The sequence below is a fragment of the Saxophila tyrrhenica genome (genome assembly GCF_035928015.1).
Source record: "Saxophila tyrrhenica strain CCFEE 5935 chromosome Unknown scaffold_12, whole genome shotgun sequence".
Lineage (NCBI taxonomy): Eukaryota > Fungi > Ascomycota > Dothideomycetes > Mycosphaerellales > Extremaceae > Saxophila > Saxophila tyrrhenica.
Genome location: NW_027041744.1, coordinates 330,225 through 344,402, shown reverse-complemented (window position 1 = coordinate 344,402; position 14,178 = coordinate 330,225). Strand labels below are relative to the sequence as shown.

General features: G+C 54.6%; 5 protein-coding genes across 5 annotated transcripts; 2 read left to right on the top strand and 3 right to left on the bottom strand.

Moving 5' to 3' along the window:
• Positions 1 to 121: 121 nt before the first annotated feature.
• Positions 122 to 1,659, top strand: LTR77_007701 (uncharacterized protein; the record flags this gene model as incomplete). Its single annotated transcript, XM_064804938.1, has 3 exons — positions 122 to 911; positions 971 to 1,115; positions 1,188 to 1,659. The coding sequence occupies 3 exons, from the start codon at positions 122 to 124 to the stop codon at positions 1,657 to 1,659; spliced, it is 1,407 nt and encodes a 468-aa protein (XP_064656780.1).
• A 400-nt stretch (positions 1,660 to 2,059) lies between these two features.
• On the bottom strand, positions 2,060 to 3,655 carry LTR77_007700 (uncharacterized protein; the record flags this gene model as incomplete). Its single annotated transcript, XM_064804937.1, has 1 exon — positions 2,060 to 3,655. One exon carries the CDS (start codon positions 3,653 to 3,655, stop codon positions 2,060 to 2,062), a length of 1,596 nt encoding a protein of 531 aa, XP_064656779.1.
• A 778-nt stretch (positions 3,656 to 4,433) lies between these two features.
• Positions 4,434 to 7,331, bottom strand: LTR77_007699 (uncharacterized protein; the record flags this gene model as incomplete). The annotated part of the gene is made up of 1 exon (XM_064804936.1): positions 4,434 to 7,331. The coding sequence occupies one exon, from the start codon at positions 7,329 to 7,331 to the stop codon at positions 4,434 to 4,436; it is 2,898 nt and encodes a 965-aa protein (XP_064656778.1).
• Positions 7,332 to 7,631: 300 nt separating this feature from the next.
• LTR77_007698 (uncharacterized protein) lies at positions 7,632 to 11,832 on the bottom strand (the record flags this gene model as incomplete). The annotated part of the gene is made up of 5 exons (XM_064804935.1): positions 7,632 to 9,203; positions 9,401 to 10,660; positions 10,714 to 11,378; positions 11,428 to 11,511; positions 11,565 to 11,832. 5 exons carry the CDS (start codon positions 11,830 to 11,832, stop codon positions 7,632 to 7,634), a joined length of 3,849 nt encoding a protein of 1,282 aa, XP_064656777.1.
• A 628-nt stretch (positions 11,833 to 12,460) lies between these two features.
• LTR77_007697 (uncharacterized protein) lies at positions 12,461 to 14,101 on the top strand (the record flags this gene model as incomplete). The annotated part of the gene is made up of 3 exons (XM_064804934.1): positions 12,461 to 12,663; positions 12,725 to 13,823; positions 13,877 to 14,101. The coding sequence occupies 3 exons, from the start codon at positions 12,461 to 12,463 to the stop codon at positions 14,099 to 14,101; spliced, it is 1,527 nt and encodes a 508-aa protein (XP_064656776.1).
• Between the last annotated feature and the right edge of the window lie 77 nt (positions 14,102 to 14,178).

Here is a 14,178-nt window from a genome sequence, read left to right as displayed (position 1 = left end):
CATTCTATCAATTCACTTACTCCATATATGCGCCGAGGCGCTAGTGCATTTTAATTAATCACCCAACCTCGAATTCTGCCATGTCTGCCTTCTTCCTGTTTGCGCATCTACACCGGCAAAGATGGGTGGTCTTCCAGATCCGACGCCACGTCTTGACTACGGCGACGACGACGTCAACTATATCACCGGCTCCTCCAAGAAGCGGAAGCCATCTGACCCCGACCGCACCCCACCACGATCACATGCGCCTCCTCAAGCTCCCAAACCATCGCCGTCCCCGATCGATGTCGCCCACATCCCCCGGACTGAACCCACCCAAAGCGGAACCGGTGGTGGCTCACCACGAAGCAGCAAGCCAGCCGTGCAACACAACTACGAAGATGATCGAGCTCGGAGTGTGTTGAAGAAGCGACTTCACGAACTGGCCGATGCTTCGATGGCGAGCCCGTCAGAGGCAGAAACCTTCCTAGAGATCGTCATTGAGAAGTTGAAACCTACCGTGCGTCTCCGATACGCAAACAAGCTTCACGTCAGAGCCGTGAAAGACTTCTTCTTCGACAGTGACAGCAATGAGAAGTTCGTCACAGCACAGGAGGTCAGTGAGGTTCACGCGCAATCGGCGAAAGTGCTCGAAGTGATCTACAACAACTCGAAAAATCTCTTTCACCCTCCGTCGGACTGGAGAAGTGGACGCGACAGGAACTTCAGAAGCACCGACGGCGGGCGGACTCCAAGTCTTGAGATACTCGACGTTGTGCAAGTAGAGGAGGTGAAAGCAGACGGCGGCCCAGATTCTCCGAAGGAATTCGATCGGTCCAACATCACTTGGTACCCTCGTCTACGCACCTACAGCAAGAACCACTGGGCAATCATCTCGAGGTTCAATGATTGTATTGTGACGGTCTTACTTGGTTAATAGCTTGTGCAGCCCCGTGTAGGGAATCTCGGCGCTGATGCTTGTCCATTACAGGTAACGGCTACAATCCCGACAAGGACGACATCCCGAGTAAGGTCAGATCGTCGTCCGTAGAAAGTCGCTACCATATCCTGCTGGCCAAGTGTGGTCGCGAGGTGCCAGACGGTTTGAAGCATCTTGACGCCATCTGGTTGAAAAAGTACGCTCGATCACTTCCACATCTCCATCCTATGCTACCGGTGGTGCTCTTCTGACTAATTCATCGGCGTAGTTCCGACAAGGGCCCGAAGTTTACGATCGTTGACGTGCGGAAGCACGATCATTTTCCTCACACTGCTCTCATTCGTCGCATGGCCGATAGGCCAATCGACCCGTTCACTGCACATGAGACACTGAAGAGAGTTGGCGCGTGGGCTGGAGTTGTACCGGGACCTCTGCCTTCATCGTTGACAGAGGCTTTGAGCAGTTACAGAGTCGACTCAAGCGTCGGAGCTGGTGCCCAACGTGATCGGTCATCGTACGGCGGATGGTCGTATGACTCACCACCCAACGCTCGATCTCCCAACTATCGACCATCAAGATATGATCGATCGGCATACAGTCCACCGCGCTACCCTCAGCCTTCCACCGAACCTGAGCCGCGGACACAGGCGAACACTCAGGCCATGCGCACTTCAAGAATTCAGCAGCGGACGGTGGATGATCTCGACCGGGAAGAGATGCCTGATGGATATCGGCGTTGAACTGCGAGGTTCGCCCGTGCCTTGTAAGGGATTATTTGATGGAGCTATCACACTTTCGAAGGTCACAGCAAGGACGAGGCGCAGTGCTGCTGTGATTGTTTGCGGCGCGAGGCGTGGTGCATGTCAATTGACGACGATGCTGCATGGTGCTTAACGCTTGTTCGTCAGAGGTCACAGCCAGCGAGTGCATGGAAAAGGCTGTGCTTGCATCAGGTTTGTTTGGGCTGCGATGCTGTCAGGGCGAGCATGCATCGGGAACTTTCTTGAAGATGCTATTTGATGGGCACGACCATGCCTTACAATAGACCCAACGCATGCAAGTTCCGAACTTCCACAGGCATCGTTTTGACTACGTGCATACTCAAAATCATCCTGCAAGATCTTTGCAGATCACCTTCCGTCATATTCCTGTCAGCGTTGCCGTCTGCTGCCCTCCAGCCATCTTGCTCCTTCCTAGGTCCCTGCCCTCCCTCTTCCTCGTCTTAACCTTCATCACTCCCGTCCCCAGCTTCTCTTCCTTTCCATCCTTCACACAGACAAACGACGTCGGTGAGAACACGAACGACTCACCAGTAGCAAGATTGACAATCCCATCAAACATCGCCTGCTGCTCCGCCGCAGAAGCAGCAAGACTTGAAGCCGCGCTGAGATGGTCTTTGATGGCTTGAAACCAAGCAGGAGAGGTGAAGCGATGGACCATGGAGACGGAGCAGAGGTCCAGCAAGCTGCCGGAGATCGTGGGCTCTTGGGTGGCGATGACGACTCGCGTGGCGTGGTGGCGTTGCATGCGGATGGTCGTGATCAGATGCTCCGTGAACTTCTCTGCTCCTGCGGAGTTGTTCAGGTACTTGTGTGCCTCATCGAGCGTGATGACCAAGCCATCCTCTGGGCGGTTCTGCTTGAAGAGGCTGAGAGACATGTCGAACAGTGTGCACACTATGGAAGCGTCGATGAATGGGTCGCTCAGATCCACGATCGTCAGGGCGCCCGGAGAGACCTGAAAGATGTCTCTCTTTGGCTTGTGCTTTGGTAGGGCGCTGCTTGAGAGGAAGCTCTTCAGCAGATTGAATCTCAGGTTCAGCAGGTTGCGCTGTGCAGGCATGAAGTCCTCCGCATCCAGCCTCCTCTCCAGATCGGCAAACTTGAACGGCTTGCCTTCAATAGCCATGCGATGGAGAGTGTTATTGATCACAGCGATGTAAAGAGGGACGCCTGTATCTGAGGATTCATTGAAGGCCATCAGCTTGTGCATGCGGCTGATGCTCAGGTGCTCATCCCTGAGCAACAGTCTGTCGACGTTGATGCGACCTCCAACCTGTTTGGCGATCTTTTGGTAGGCTGCGTTGAGTTTGTGGAAGTTGCTCGACGGCACGAGGACGTTGACTTCGACACCGCGACCACACAAACTCGCTACTTCCGCCCCGCTGAGCGCATCGTCATCGTCAAAGTGGAAGGCCACACCAGCGACTGGATTGGCGACAGAGCCGAACTTCTCATCTGGGAACAGGTAGTTCTCAAGGATGCAAGCCAGAGTGAAGCTTCTGCCGCTACCTTGAGAGCCGCACAGGAAGGTCGAATTGGGTGCACGGGTGTTGAGTAGGATGGGTTCCTGCTGGGTAATTCCAGGATGCTCGCCGACATGGAAGCCAAGGAGGCCGTACTGTGAGAGTATGTCCTTGTTGGAGTGCGGATGGGCAGGCTGGTTGCCATGGTTGTTGTCTTCAGTGCTTTCCAAATCGCTTTCACCGCCGCTGCTACTGCTCACACTAGGTTCTGCTGGGCGCGAATCACTGGGAGTGTTGCTGATATGGAGTCGCTTTTCGACAAGCTCTGAAACTTGTTCGACATCCACCTTGCCTCCAGCGTGTCGGACCGCCAGCGAGAACAGCGGTGTCGTTTCAAAAGCGTGCCCGGCTCCGTTGGTAGCGCCAGTGCCGCTGTCGTGCTCCAGATGCTGCAGGTATTTCGCTCTTTCTTTTTCGTAGGTCTCCGCCATGTTCTGTGCTCCGTGGAGATTGATCGTAAGGCGGTTAAAGATCGAGAGAAAGGGTGCATGTCACAAGGATCTTCTCACTGTGAGCGTGAACAGCATGATATAGGTCTTCAGGTTGTTGCTGATCCAGCTTCTGGAGACATGGCTTTGTTGTGTCTCTGCTGTCCTGGATGTAGAAGTCGCTGGTATGACTGCCTTCCGGAAGAGTGAGACCTAGCAAAGACAACGGTGTCTCAGACGCCGCATGTAGTCCAGTTGGCCAGCATGTGCGGGTGCATGCGGCCATCAGGAATAGACAGTGAGCAGGCGGTGATGATCGTGCATAGCTGTACGCAGCATTACCACAATCAGGTGTGCCGTCAGTCGTGTATATTCAGGGTACAGCACCAGGCAGGCTGATCGGTCGCGTGGCGTCGGCCTTTGTATGTGGTTGACAACGTTGATCGAGTGATGGCTGTTCGGGCACGGTTGGACTCGCGATTTATCAGGTCGCTCGTAGGTGAAGCTGCGCGGTGTGAGCGGAGACTTCTGACAGGGAAGTCGTAGTAGCATTGACTAATCTAACATTCGTTACCTCATGATCGCTGCTACTGTCACGTCGTCAGCAGCAGCCACCACGCCAGACACCAGCGATTGGTATTCCTACATGCCTGTTCCAATATCCAATACCATTCCGCCGACTCTGGCACTGAGAACCGGAATGTTGTTACAGTAACGTCATAGCCCATGTCCAACCCATGTCGCCGAGCTCCATAACTTCCGCCCAATGCCCAAGTCTTCATCACTTCTTCGGCAGATCCCTGAACACCCTCTTGAACACCTCGCGACTCTTGTAAAGATTGACCAACCTCAATCTCTCATTGTCCAAATGCGCGGCATCACTTGCTTGCCCGCACGGAAAATGCGCTGCCGGCGCATCGAACTCTTTCTCCAGAAACCTGATAGCAGGGATACTGCCGCCTTCACGGATGTAAAGAGGCTTCTTGCGGTGCGAGGATGCCGATGTGGGCACGCTGGACAAGGAGCTAGACTTGCTGTGGCGCTTGGGTGGCGACCTCTTGTTGGTGATTGCGGCCAGGTCTTCCAGTTTGGCCGTGACCTCTGTCAAGGGCGTGATGTTGAGGTTCGAAGCACCACCGCTGCCGCTGTTGGCAAGGACGTTGGAGGTGGTCGGACTCTTGGCGGAGAAGTAGCTGCCACTTCCATTGGCATGGGTGTCAGGGATGCTGACCTTGGGCGGCAGCGCAGAGCTCCGTCGCCTGGTGTGCTCGATTGGACCCCAGACGTCCATAATTGCTTCCTCAAGCGTCTGATAGATCTCGTTCTGCCAGTCTCCAAGCCACGGCTCAGCTTGGTGGTCGATGGTCACGGTCAGCTTGTTGTTGGATTCAAGTTTGGCGAATTGTGCATGCAAGAAAGAGGTGAACATCTCGCCGATGACAGCTGCCTCCTGGTTGGGAACAAGTCGCATGGAGATTGCTGCTTTGGCGAGGTACGGAATGATGCTGGCGTTCTCTGGTCCTGAAGTATTGAAGCGGTGTATTGTCAAGGTTGCTTCTCTCCAGCGTCTCATCAATGACAGCTTGAGTGCCGCAGGACTGCCGAGGTCGGGGTTGCGATGTACCAAAGCGTTGGCGATGTCCTCGTAGAGATCCTTCTCTTCGGTTCCAAGTGGTAGGACCGAGTCATAGAAACCGGGAATCTTAACCTCGCCATTCTTCCCTGTCAAGGTGCCGAGCAGCATCACCAGATCTTTGAGACTTTCGTCAAGCTCAGCACTTCCATCAACACCAGAGTGCATGTCAGGATGACTACTCTCAATCTGCACTTTCGCATGGATGACTCCTCGCAAGCCGTATGTCAGGCACGGTATCCGGTCGTCGAGCCAGTAGCTATTGGCCAGCAAGATCCAGTTGACGTCGCCGATCTTGTCCTTGTTGTCCCTCACCGCGTCCTCAAACCCTCTGCTGCCACTCTCTTCTTCACCCTCTATCAGGAAGAGGATGTCCGAGCCAAGCGCTTGCTCGCTCATCAGCTCAGCGCAAGCGAAAATGGCTGCCATGATAGGCCCCTTGTTGTCACTCGTGCCTCTGCCATAAAGATAGCCGTCTATGCCTTCCATGGTGAATGGATCCACGATCCACTGTTTAGACTTGTTCGCGGCAGCAACGACATCGTAATGGCCGTAGAACAGAATCTTCTTGCGCTTCTCACGAGTGGCAGGATTGCCTTTGAATCGTGCGAAGATGATAGGGTTGCACCCGTGCTGAGTGGAGAGCATTTCAGTGGTGGCTCCGAAGTTCTTAAAGACGGAGCGCAAATATGAAGCTCCACGGCGGCATTCGAGTGCTGTTTTCGGGTCCGAGGAGACCGTTCGGTAGCTGACGAGCTTGGCCAGTGAGTCAACAAGCTGTTCGTTGGTCGTCTTCATCGTCGAGATTGGAGTGGCAACGCAGTCGCTAACATCCCAGACGGCCAAAGTGCTGTCACTGCCTCCCGTGACGTATATCGCTCTTCGACTGTGCTGTTTGAAAGCACTGGCCAAGATGCGACCTTTGTGAGCGGCCATGCGGAACTGCAGCTGGTACTGTCGATCGAACTTGCGTACGTAGCCAGTGACTGCAGCGCTGAACATGAACCCACCGCCGATGCAGATGGTCAGGACATCGTCTCGGTGTGCTTTCAGGTTGCGAATGAGCTGGCGTGTCTCCAGATCCCAGACATCAATCTCGCCACCAGACCGACCGGAGTACAGGAATGTGCCTTCGACGGAGACCGAGTGGATAGAGTGGCCTTCTTCTCGCCCATCATCCAGCTGGTATAACTCTTCCGGCGCGCCACCATTCTTAGCGTCCAGCTTCCACAGCTTTACTATGCCATCCCCGCCTCCAGTGACCAGAACCTCCTGACCTTGCGCCTCTGGTATGGTCTTGGAGAGGACCATGCAGTAGACATAGCCGTAGTGAGCGAAGTGCTTGACGTTCTGTGTGCCGATCTCGATGATCTGACCGCCTTTAGCATGCTTGGGTACAACATCGGCATCCGCAGGGCGAGGCGTCTTTGCACCGCCCGGGCCGCGGGAGTCAAAGAAATCCTTGGCTCGTGGTCCCGGTGTTTGGCTGGGTTGCTTTGCGCAGTCCTTGCTCCCTTCGTGGTCTTGGGAGCACCATTGGATCGTAGTGTTCTGCGCTCCAAGATAGACCACCCCAAAAGCTTCTGAGTAGGCCACGCAGAAGACATCGCCCACGTCATATGAAGAGTAGAGGCAGGCTTGTCTTGTCAAATCCTCAGTCTTCCACACATTGACGATCCTGTCCCCTCCGCTCGAGAAAAGTAATTCTTGGTCACCGCTTAGACATAACCCCAGCACACTGCCCCTGTGCCCCTCAATCACTGCTTTCCTCTCATACGTCTTCAGGCTGTAGACCAATATTTCCCCGCCATGCGTCCCAGCATATATGCTCTCATCGCTCAATGCCAACGCCAATATCGAGCTATTGTGTCTCAGACGATGCAGCAGCGTCGGCAGCTCTTCACCCTGCTTATCTCCGACATCCTGGCTCGGCTGGCGGGTCAAAAGACCGGGCGTACTAGACACATCGGTCTCTTCATTCTCGCTGCCAGCATAGGGGGTCGGAGGTGCGAGCCCGACCAAATTGCGGAGGCCACGGAGGGACATTGGCGCGGTCTGGTGAATGTTGAGGTATGGGCATGTTTGTCGGAGCCCTTTGGAAGGTTTGGAGGCGTAGAAGTGGCAACGGGCGGTGTGGTGCAAGTGGTTGTGTACCAATGAAGTCGCTTGTGGATGGACTGATCGGGCACGGGCTTCGCTGCCGCTGGCGTGCTTGCACGTCTTGACTTCACCTTCTCCTGGCACGCATGAAAGTAAAAAAAGGTCTCTATACGAGCGAAAACTTAAGACATCAAGGGCAGATACACTGTAGACTCGTCGCTTCGCAACTATTGCATGTTGTCAATATCAGTCCTTCCTCCCCCATCCGCCGCCTCCAGGGGTATTGATCTGTATATACTCCCCAGCTTCCAGACTAGCCACCGCCTTCCCACCAAGATTGATCGGTGTGTGTCCACCGTTCCCATCATGACGGTAAAGCAAATTCAATCCTTTCGCCCCTTCTCCTCCACCTTCCATGCCGTACGGAGCGTACACCCTCCGATCACTCAAGATGGAGAACTTCAGCGGCATTCTCGCTTCCACTTCTCTACTCACACCATCACCGCCCCTCCATTTGCCCTCCCCTCCGCTTCCTTCTCGTATCACAGACTTCCGCACCAGTACCTGCGTCCGCTTCTCAATGATCTCAGGATCGGTCATGCGTGTGTTGGTGCTGTGGACTTGTGCGGCATGCTCGCCGTTCCAGCCTGGCCCAGCACCACAACCACCGCCGATAGCCTCGCCTGAGTTCCAACCTTTCGTAGTCTCGCCCGTGACGGGATCGCGACCACCCATGCCCCAGCCAAAGGAGTTGGCACAGCCCTGGAAAGCGGCACAGACGCCGAAAGCTTTCAAGATGACATCAGTGACACGTTGACTGGCGATGGTTGAGCCACAGATGGCCACGCCGGGGCCTGGGTTCAGGATGCTGTTCTTCGGCACATCGATACTGACCGGCATCAAGCATCCCTCGTTGAGCGGAATGTCAAGATCGATGAGGCAGCGCAAGGTGTAGATCACGGCGCTGTGTGTGATTGAGATGGGCGAGTTGAAGTTGCCCCAGACTTGCGGTCCGGTGCCGGCAAAGTCGAAGTGTGCGTCGCCGGTGATGGGTGAGATGGTGATCTTGACCGTCACCGGCGTGCCGTCGTCGTAGTAGTCAGTGGCTATCAGCGGCGCTGGATTTTTTGCTGCGAACGACTTGAGGAAAGAGCGAACAGCAACCTCAGCAGTCGACTGGATCCCATACATCGCTTCGTGGACAAGCGGCAGAGTGGCCTCCGCACAAAGCTTCGTAAGCAATGTGATGCCTCTTTGGTTGGCACTCATTTGCGCTTTGAGGTCAGACAAATTATCAGCAATTCTTCGGGTCGACGCACAGCCTGGAAACTTGCCAGCGGCATCGAAAGCAGCGCGGACATCGTCCTCAAGGAAGGAACTGTCAGAAGCGATCTTCATCGTGGGCACGATGATACCCTCTTCCCACAGCTCCTTCGACTCTGGCATCATGGATGTGATGCCTTTGCCGCCGATGTCTGTATGGTGACCACGAGATGCAACATAGAATGCGATGCGATCGTCGACGAAGCACGGGGTGACCACAGTCAGGTCGGGGAGATGCGTTCCTCCCCACTCGGGATGGTTCGTCAAAAGCACGTCTCCAGGCTCCAATTGTCCCTCCCAATGGCGATGCTGGGCCTGGATTGCGAACTGCATTGAGCCTAAGTGGATGGGAATGTGTGGTGCATTGGCGACCAGCTTCCCGTCGGGCGAGAAGATGGCGCATGAAAAGTCGAGCCTCTCTCGAATGCTGGAGCTTATGGAGGTACGTTGCAGGGTATTCCCCATCTGCTCAGCGATACTCATGAATCGATGCGCCTATTTATCGTTAGAATCACCCAGCTCATGTCTCTCGAGTCTCGCGGCGGCCACTATGCCAAGGACGAGGTCAAAGACGAATGCCTAGAAGACCGAAGATGCCTTCGAGGTAAATTCGGCCGGGAAGCTCGCGCGGCCCTTGAGCCCGAGACATAGCGGCGGCGTGTGGAGGGGGGTTTGTAGCAGCGGGTACATACCATGATAGATAATTGAACGGGATCCATCGACTTGTCGAAAGTCTTCCTGAGGTCGATAGCCTTAGATCTCTCGAGAACGACATGACTTTGGAGCTTGCAGGCCACCCAAGAGGCTTCCACCAGCAAGGTCTGCGTTTGGTCGATGAGGATTGCTGGGCCCTTGACGGACGAGCCTGCTGCTATGGCCTGCAAGTCGAGGACGTCGACAGAAGTCCATTTGCCGTCAACATACAGCTGTTGGTGATCATTCCCGGAGACGAAAGCTGGCTCTCTTTTCTTCAGAGCCTGCAACTCCTGTGTCAAGTAGTGTGGCTGTGCGAGAGCACCAGATGTGCCCTCACCACGAACCTTCACCGCATCCACAACGATAGGCCTGTCCATCTTGAACGCGAACTCGCGGAGATGCTCCGAAGTGAAAGCAGCGCCATAGTTGCCGTCTGCCGGCTTGAGAATGTCCAGAGTAGTATCGGTGCCGAAGTAGCGCAGGCTCAAGGTCTCTTTGTAAGCGATGGAGTCGGAATCTGAGCCCTGCGCGACGAGTTCATCGCAGACACCTTTTCGTAAACGGGCCAAACGTGTCTGCAGCTGCGGAAGCTGTTCCGTGGACCATACACTAGTGCAGGTTTCTGAGGTCTCGTGTTGCAGCTTCGCCAGCGAGATGCCGTACGCCGATAGGAGGGACGAGTATTTGTGGATTGTAATCCTTTCCATACCTAGCTTGCCGGCTATAGCACAAGCGTGTTGACCGCCAGCACCACCGAAACTGACCAAATCATGCCTTTCGGGTGCGTAGCCTCTAGCCTCTGTTGTGTTCCTGATAGGTCGACTCATAGACTCGTTGGCGACATCAAGAAAACCCAGTGCAAGATCCTCCGGAGAGAGAGTCTGTCCAGTCTGGACTTTGTAGTCATCTGCGCAGTCTTGAAACTTCTTTTGGACCACGTCAACATCCAGTGGCTCATCTGCGTTTTCGCCAAAGATTGCCGGGAAAGAGGACACTACCAGTCGTCCTAGGAATAGGTTGGCATCTGTCACCGTCAGAGGCCCTCCGTTACGATAACACGCAGGTCCAGGATATGCACCTGCGCTCTCTGGCCCCACTACGAGAAGGCCGTTCCTGATGCAAAGGATGGATCCGCCGCCTGCAGCAACTGTACTGATGTTGAGGATTGGAGCAGTGATGTTGCGGTCCGCAATCTTGGTCTCGGTCAGGTAGTCATATGCGCCATCGTATCGGCAAACGTCTGTAGACGTTCCACCCTAAAAAACGATCAGCATGTTCGATTTTCTAATAGCAGAGCGGACGGACGAACCATGTCAAACCCAATCAGAGGTTTCTTGGTCTCTCCATCAAAGCAAGACTGCGCAACACCAACCACGCCTCCTGCGGGTCCACTGAGAAGAGCCTCGTTACCGCCAAAATTCTTCGCCTGTCGCAGGCCTCCATCTGAGCACATGAACTCCACTCTTGCTGGGAGCTTCTCAAATCTGGACTCGAAGTTGTGGACATACTCTCTGATGACCGGCAGAAGGTAGGCTTCAGAGCATACTGCTTGGCCTCTTGAAAGCAGCTTGATCTGCGGACTAAGCTCACTCGACAAGATCACCTTACTGAATCCTACCTCGCGGGCTATGCTAGCCACCTGTCGCTCGTGGTCTGGAAATGCCCAGGCGTGCATCAAACAAACAGCGAGTGTGGTATAGCCATGTTGACGGAGCTCCTCAAGCTGTACTCGTACGGCTTTCGCATCAGGTCGTTTGAGGATGCGCATGACTTCACCGCTTGCAGTTTCGACTACGTCTGGACGCTGCAGCAGCTCCTCATGATCGACGGGGAAAGGGTCGAGATCGTAACCCTCCGGAGTTACCCGCTCGTCGATTTCCACGACGCAGTCGTGCAATGCTTTCGGCTTCTCTACCCGCAGGGAAAACAGCTTTGGCCTCGTCTGGTCGCCAACCATGCAGACATCTCTGAAGCCTGCTTCTCTGTCAGCATCGTGCATGGTCTCCAGCCCATCTTCTCTCACCTTTCGTCGTGGCAAAAGCGAACTTTTCGCCTTTCAGCTCGAGCAGGGCATTTGTTGCTATGGTCGTGCCCACTCGACAAGAAGCTGAATGCTACCGTCAGCACTGAAAATGTGGACATCTCAAGGAGGCCGCATACTTATGCGTGATCCATCAAGCTTCTCGGACAATGCTATCTTTCGCTTCTCGACTCGTTCGAGTATGCGTCGTATGGCTTCCGTTGGCGCGTCTGGGTAATTTTGAGGGTCCTCTGATAGCAGCTTGAAAACGATGTCGTCTTGCCCTTCAATCTGGGCAATAACGTCGCAGAACGTGCCTCCGCGGTCTATGGAAACGCGGATTGCCAAACTTGATTGCCCATCGTTCGTTGAGACCGAGCTCGATTGGTCTTCCATGTAGGGACTCATGATGCTGACCCTCGTGCAACATACCGGGGACGAGCTCTTTCTTTACCTCCGTTGCAGAGAGTGACCGACCTCTGGAACCATCTCGCCGACACGCTCCCGGCTCCCAACGAGTCTGTCCAAGACCCACGTGGTTGATCCACACCATCCTGCGATATCTTGATAGATAGACGTTGATAATTCCGGACCAGAAGACCATTCGTCGGACACGACCCGACAGTATCCCCTATCTAAACTCGCCGACTTTGAGCGTGAACGGCGAAGTTGTTGTATCCTGGGACTGTGAGAAGAATCCGTCACGCTGGCAGTGTAAGTGATCCCATTGACCGGTTCCATCCGAACCACATGATTCATGTGATATCTAAACTTCACTGTATCCGCCCTACTGTCGACCGGTGGCCGACTACCCTTCGAACCACTTCTTGGCCACAATGTCACGACTCATATCACCTTCAGTCGCCGCCATGTTATCTCAGCATCTCATCGTCTCTACCGCGGAGCACGCAATCTCTGGAGCCTCAACAGGCTTGGGAGATAGACACAGCAGCGACCTCAGGTCCGCGTAGCAGATAAAGAGTGCCTGTACTTCCCGTCCTGGATTCCTGCCTTCTCGCAGTGCACTGAAACAATCATGCATTCGTCCACCAAAGACCAGACGAGAGACGATGGCGGCATGGAGATGCAGCCCAGCCCTATCGATGACATGGCCATCAACGAGGTCGACGAAGACCTGAAGCAGGATGAAAAACCAAAGACCAGCAAGCTCAAAGCCATCATCTGGGATACATGGGACAAGTCTCCAGAGGAGCGGAAGACGGTTAACAAGATTGACTGGTGAGCAAAGCCCTTCCGGCCCTCAAGAACTCTGCTAACACTTTTGCCATTCTGCTTGCAGGTTTATAATGACGTACGTCTGCATTGCCTACTTTGTCAAATATCTGTACAGTCTAAACCAACCCTCAGTGTCCAAGGACGAAGCTAACACTAGATACAGGGACCAAGTGAACGTACAAAACGCATATGTGTCCGGTATGCAAGAAGACCTGGCTATGGGAGGGCAGGACTACAACCTCATGCAGACGTTGTTTACGAGCGGGTATGTGGTAGGCAACCTCGCCTCTCAGCTCGTGCTCCTAAAGGTCCGACCTTCTATCTGGCTGCCATCGCTGGAGTTGATCTGGAGTATCCTCGTCATGGGCATGGCGGGCGCTCAAAATACCAACACGATCCTTGTCCTGCGATTTTTCATCGGCCTGCTAGAGGCGTCTGCGTTCCCTGGTATCCTTACACTGCTCGGGAACTGGTACACACCTGCTGAGCTTGGAAAGCGCTCTGTCATCTTCATCTCGACCTCCTCAGCTGGCAGCATGTTCTCTGGCTACCTTCAAGCCGGGCTCTACTCAGGGATGGACGGGGTCCAAGGCCTCGCAGCGTGGCGATGGCTGTTCATATTCGATGGTATCATCGGAATCCCAGTCGCCATATACGGTTTCTTCGCCGTCCCAGACGCTCCTCACAACAGCCGAGCGAAATGGCTCAAACCGCACCAACGCCAGATGGCAATCGAGCGCATGGACAGAGTCGGTCGCCGACCGCCGGCGAAGCTCAGCCTCCAAACTTTCAAAGACGTCCTGTCCCACTGGCCCATCTACCTCTTCCCAATCGCCTTCGCGTGCCATGTCCTCGCTATCCGGATCTACAGCTACTTCCTCGTCTACCTCGAAGACACCGGCCGGTGGTCGGTGGAAGCCGTCAACAGTATTCCATCGGGAGGCTTCGCTTTCCAGATCGTCATCGGCTTGGTGTATGCTTGGGTCAGCGACTACTACAAGACCCGCGTTCCCGTCATTTGCGCGGCTTGTGGTGTGGCGATGATTGGAACAATCATCCTTTCTGTCTACCCGGAACACAACCTCGCGGCTATGATGGCTGGTTGGATCCTGACGTATGGGGAGACGGGTGCTGGCGCTTTGATCATGACGCAGGTCAATGAGGTGAGCGATGTGCTTCTCTGCTTTACGGAAGACACTGCTAACCCTTGGACCAGGTCTGCAGTTTCTCGTCCGAGCATCGGGTGATAACTATTGGTTGGACGGAGGCGTTCTCATACGCAATGAGTGCCTGGGTGATCCTGTTCGCCTACCCGTCAGGACAAGCGCCGCACTTTGACTACGGTTTCGAGCTGGCGACGATGTTCTGGGCGATTGAGATCCTCGCGATTCTTGCCATTGGCTATTGTGCGAAGAAATATCCCATGAAGCTACGAGACTGATAGAAAGAAGCCGCTTGGCCAACGGCATGGAGACCCTTGGAAACCAAGTTCTCCAGTGCGGCAAGCATCCCAAAGCC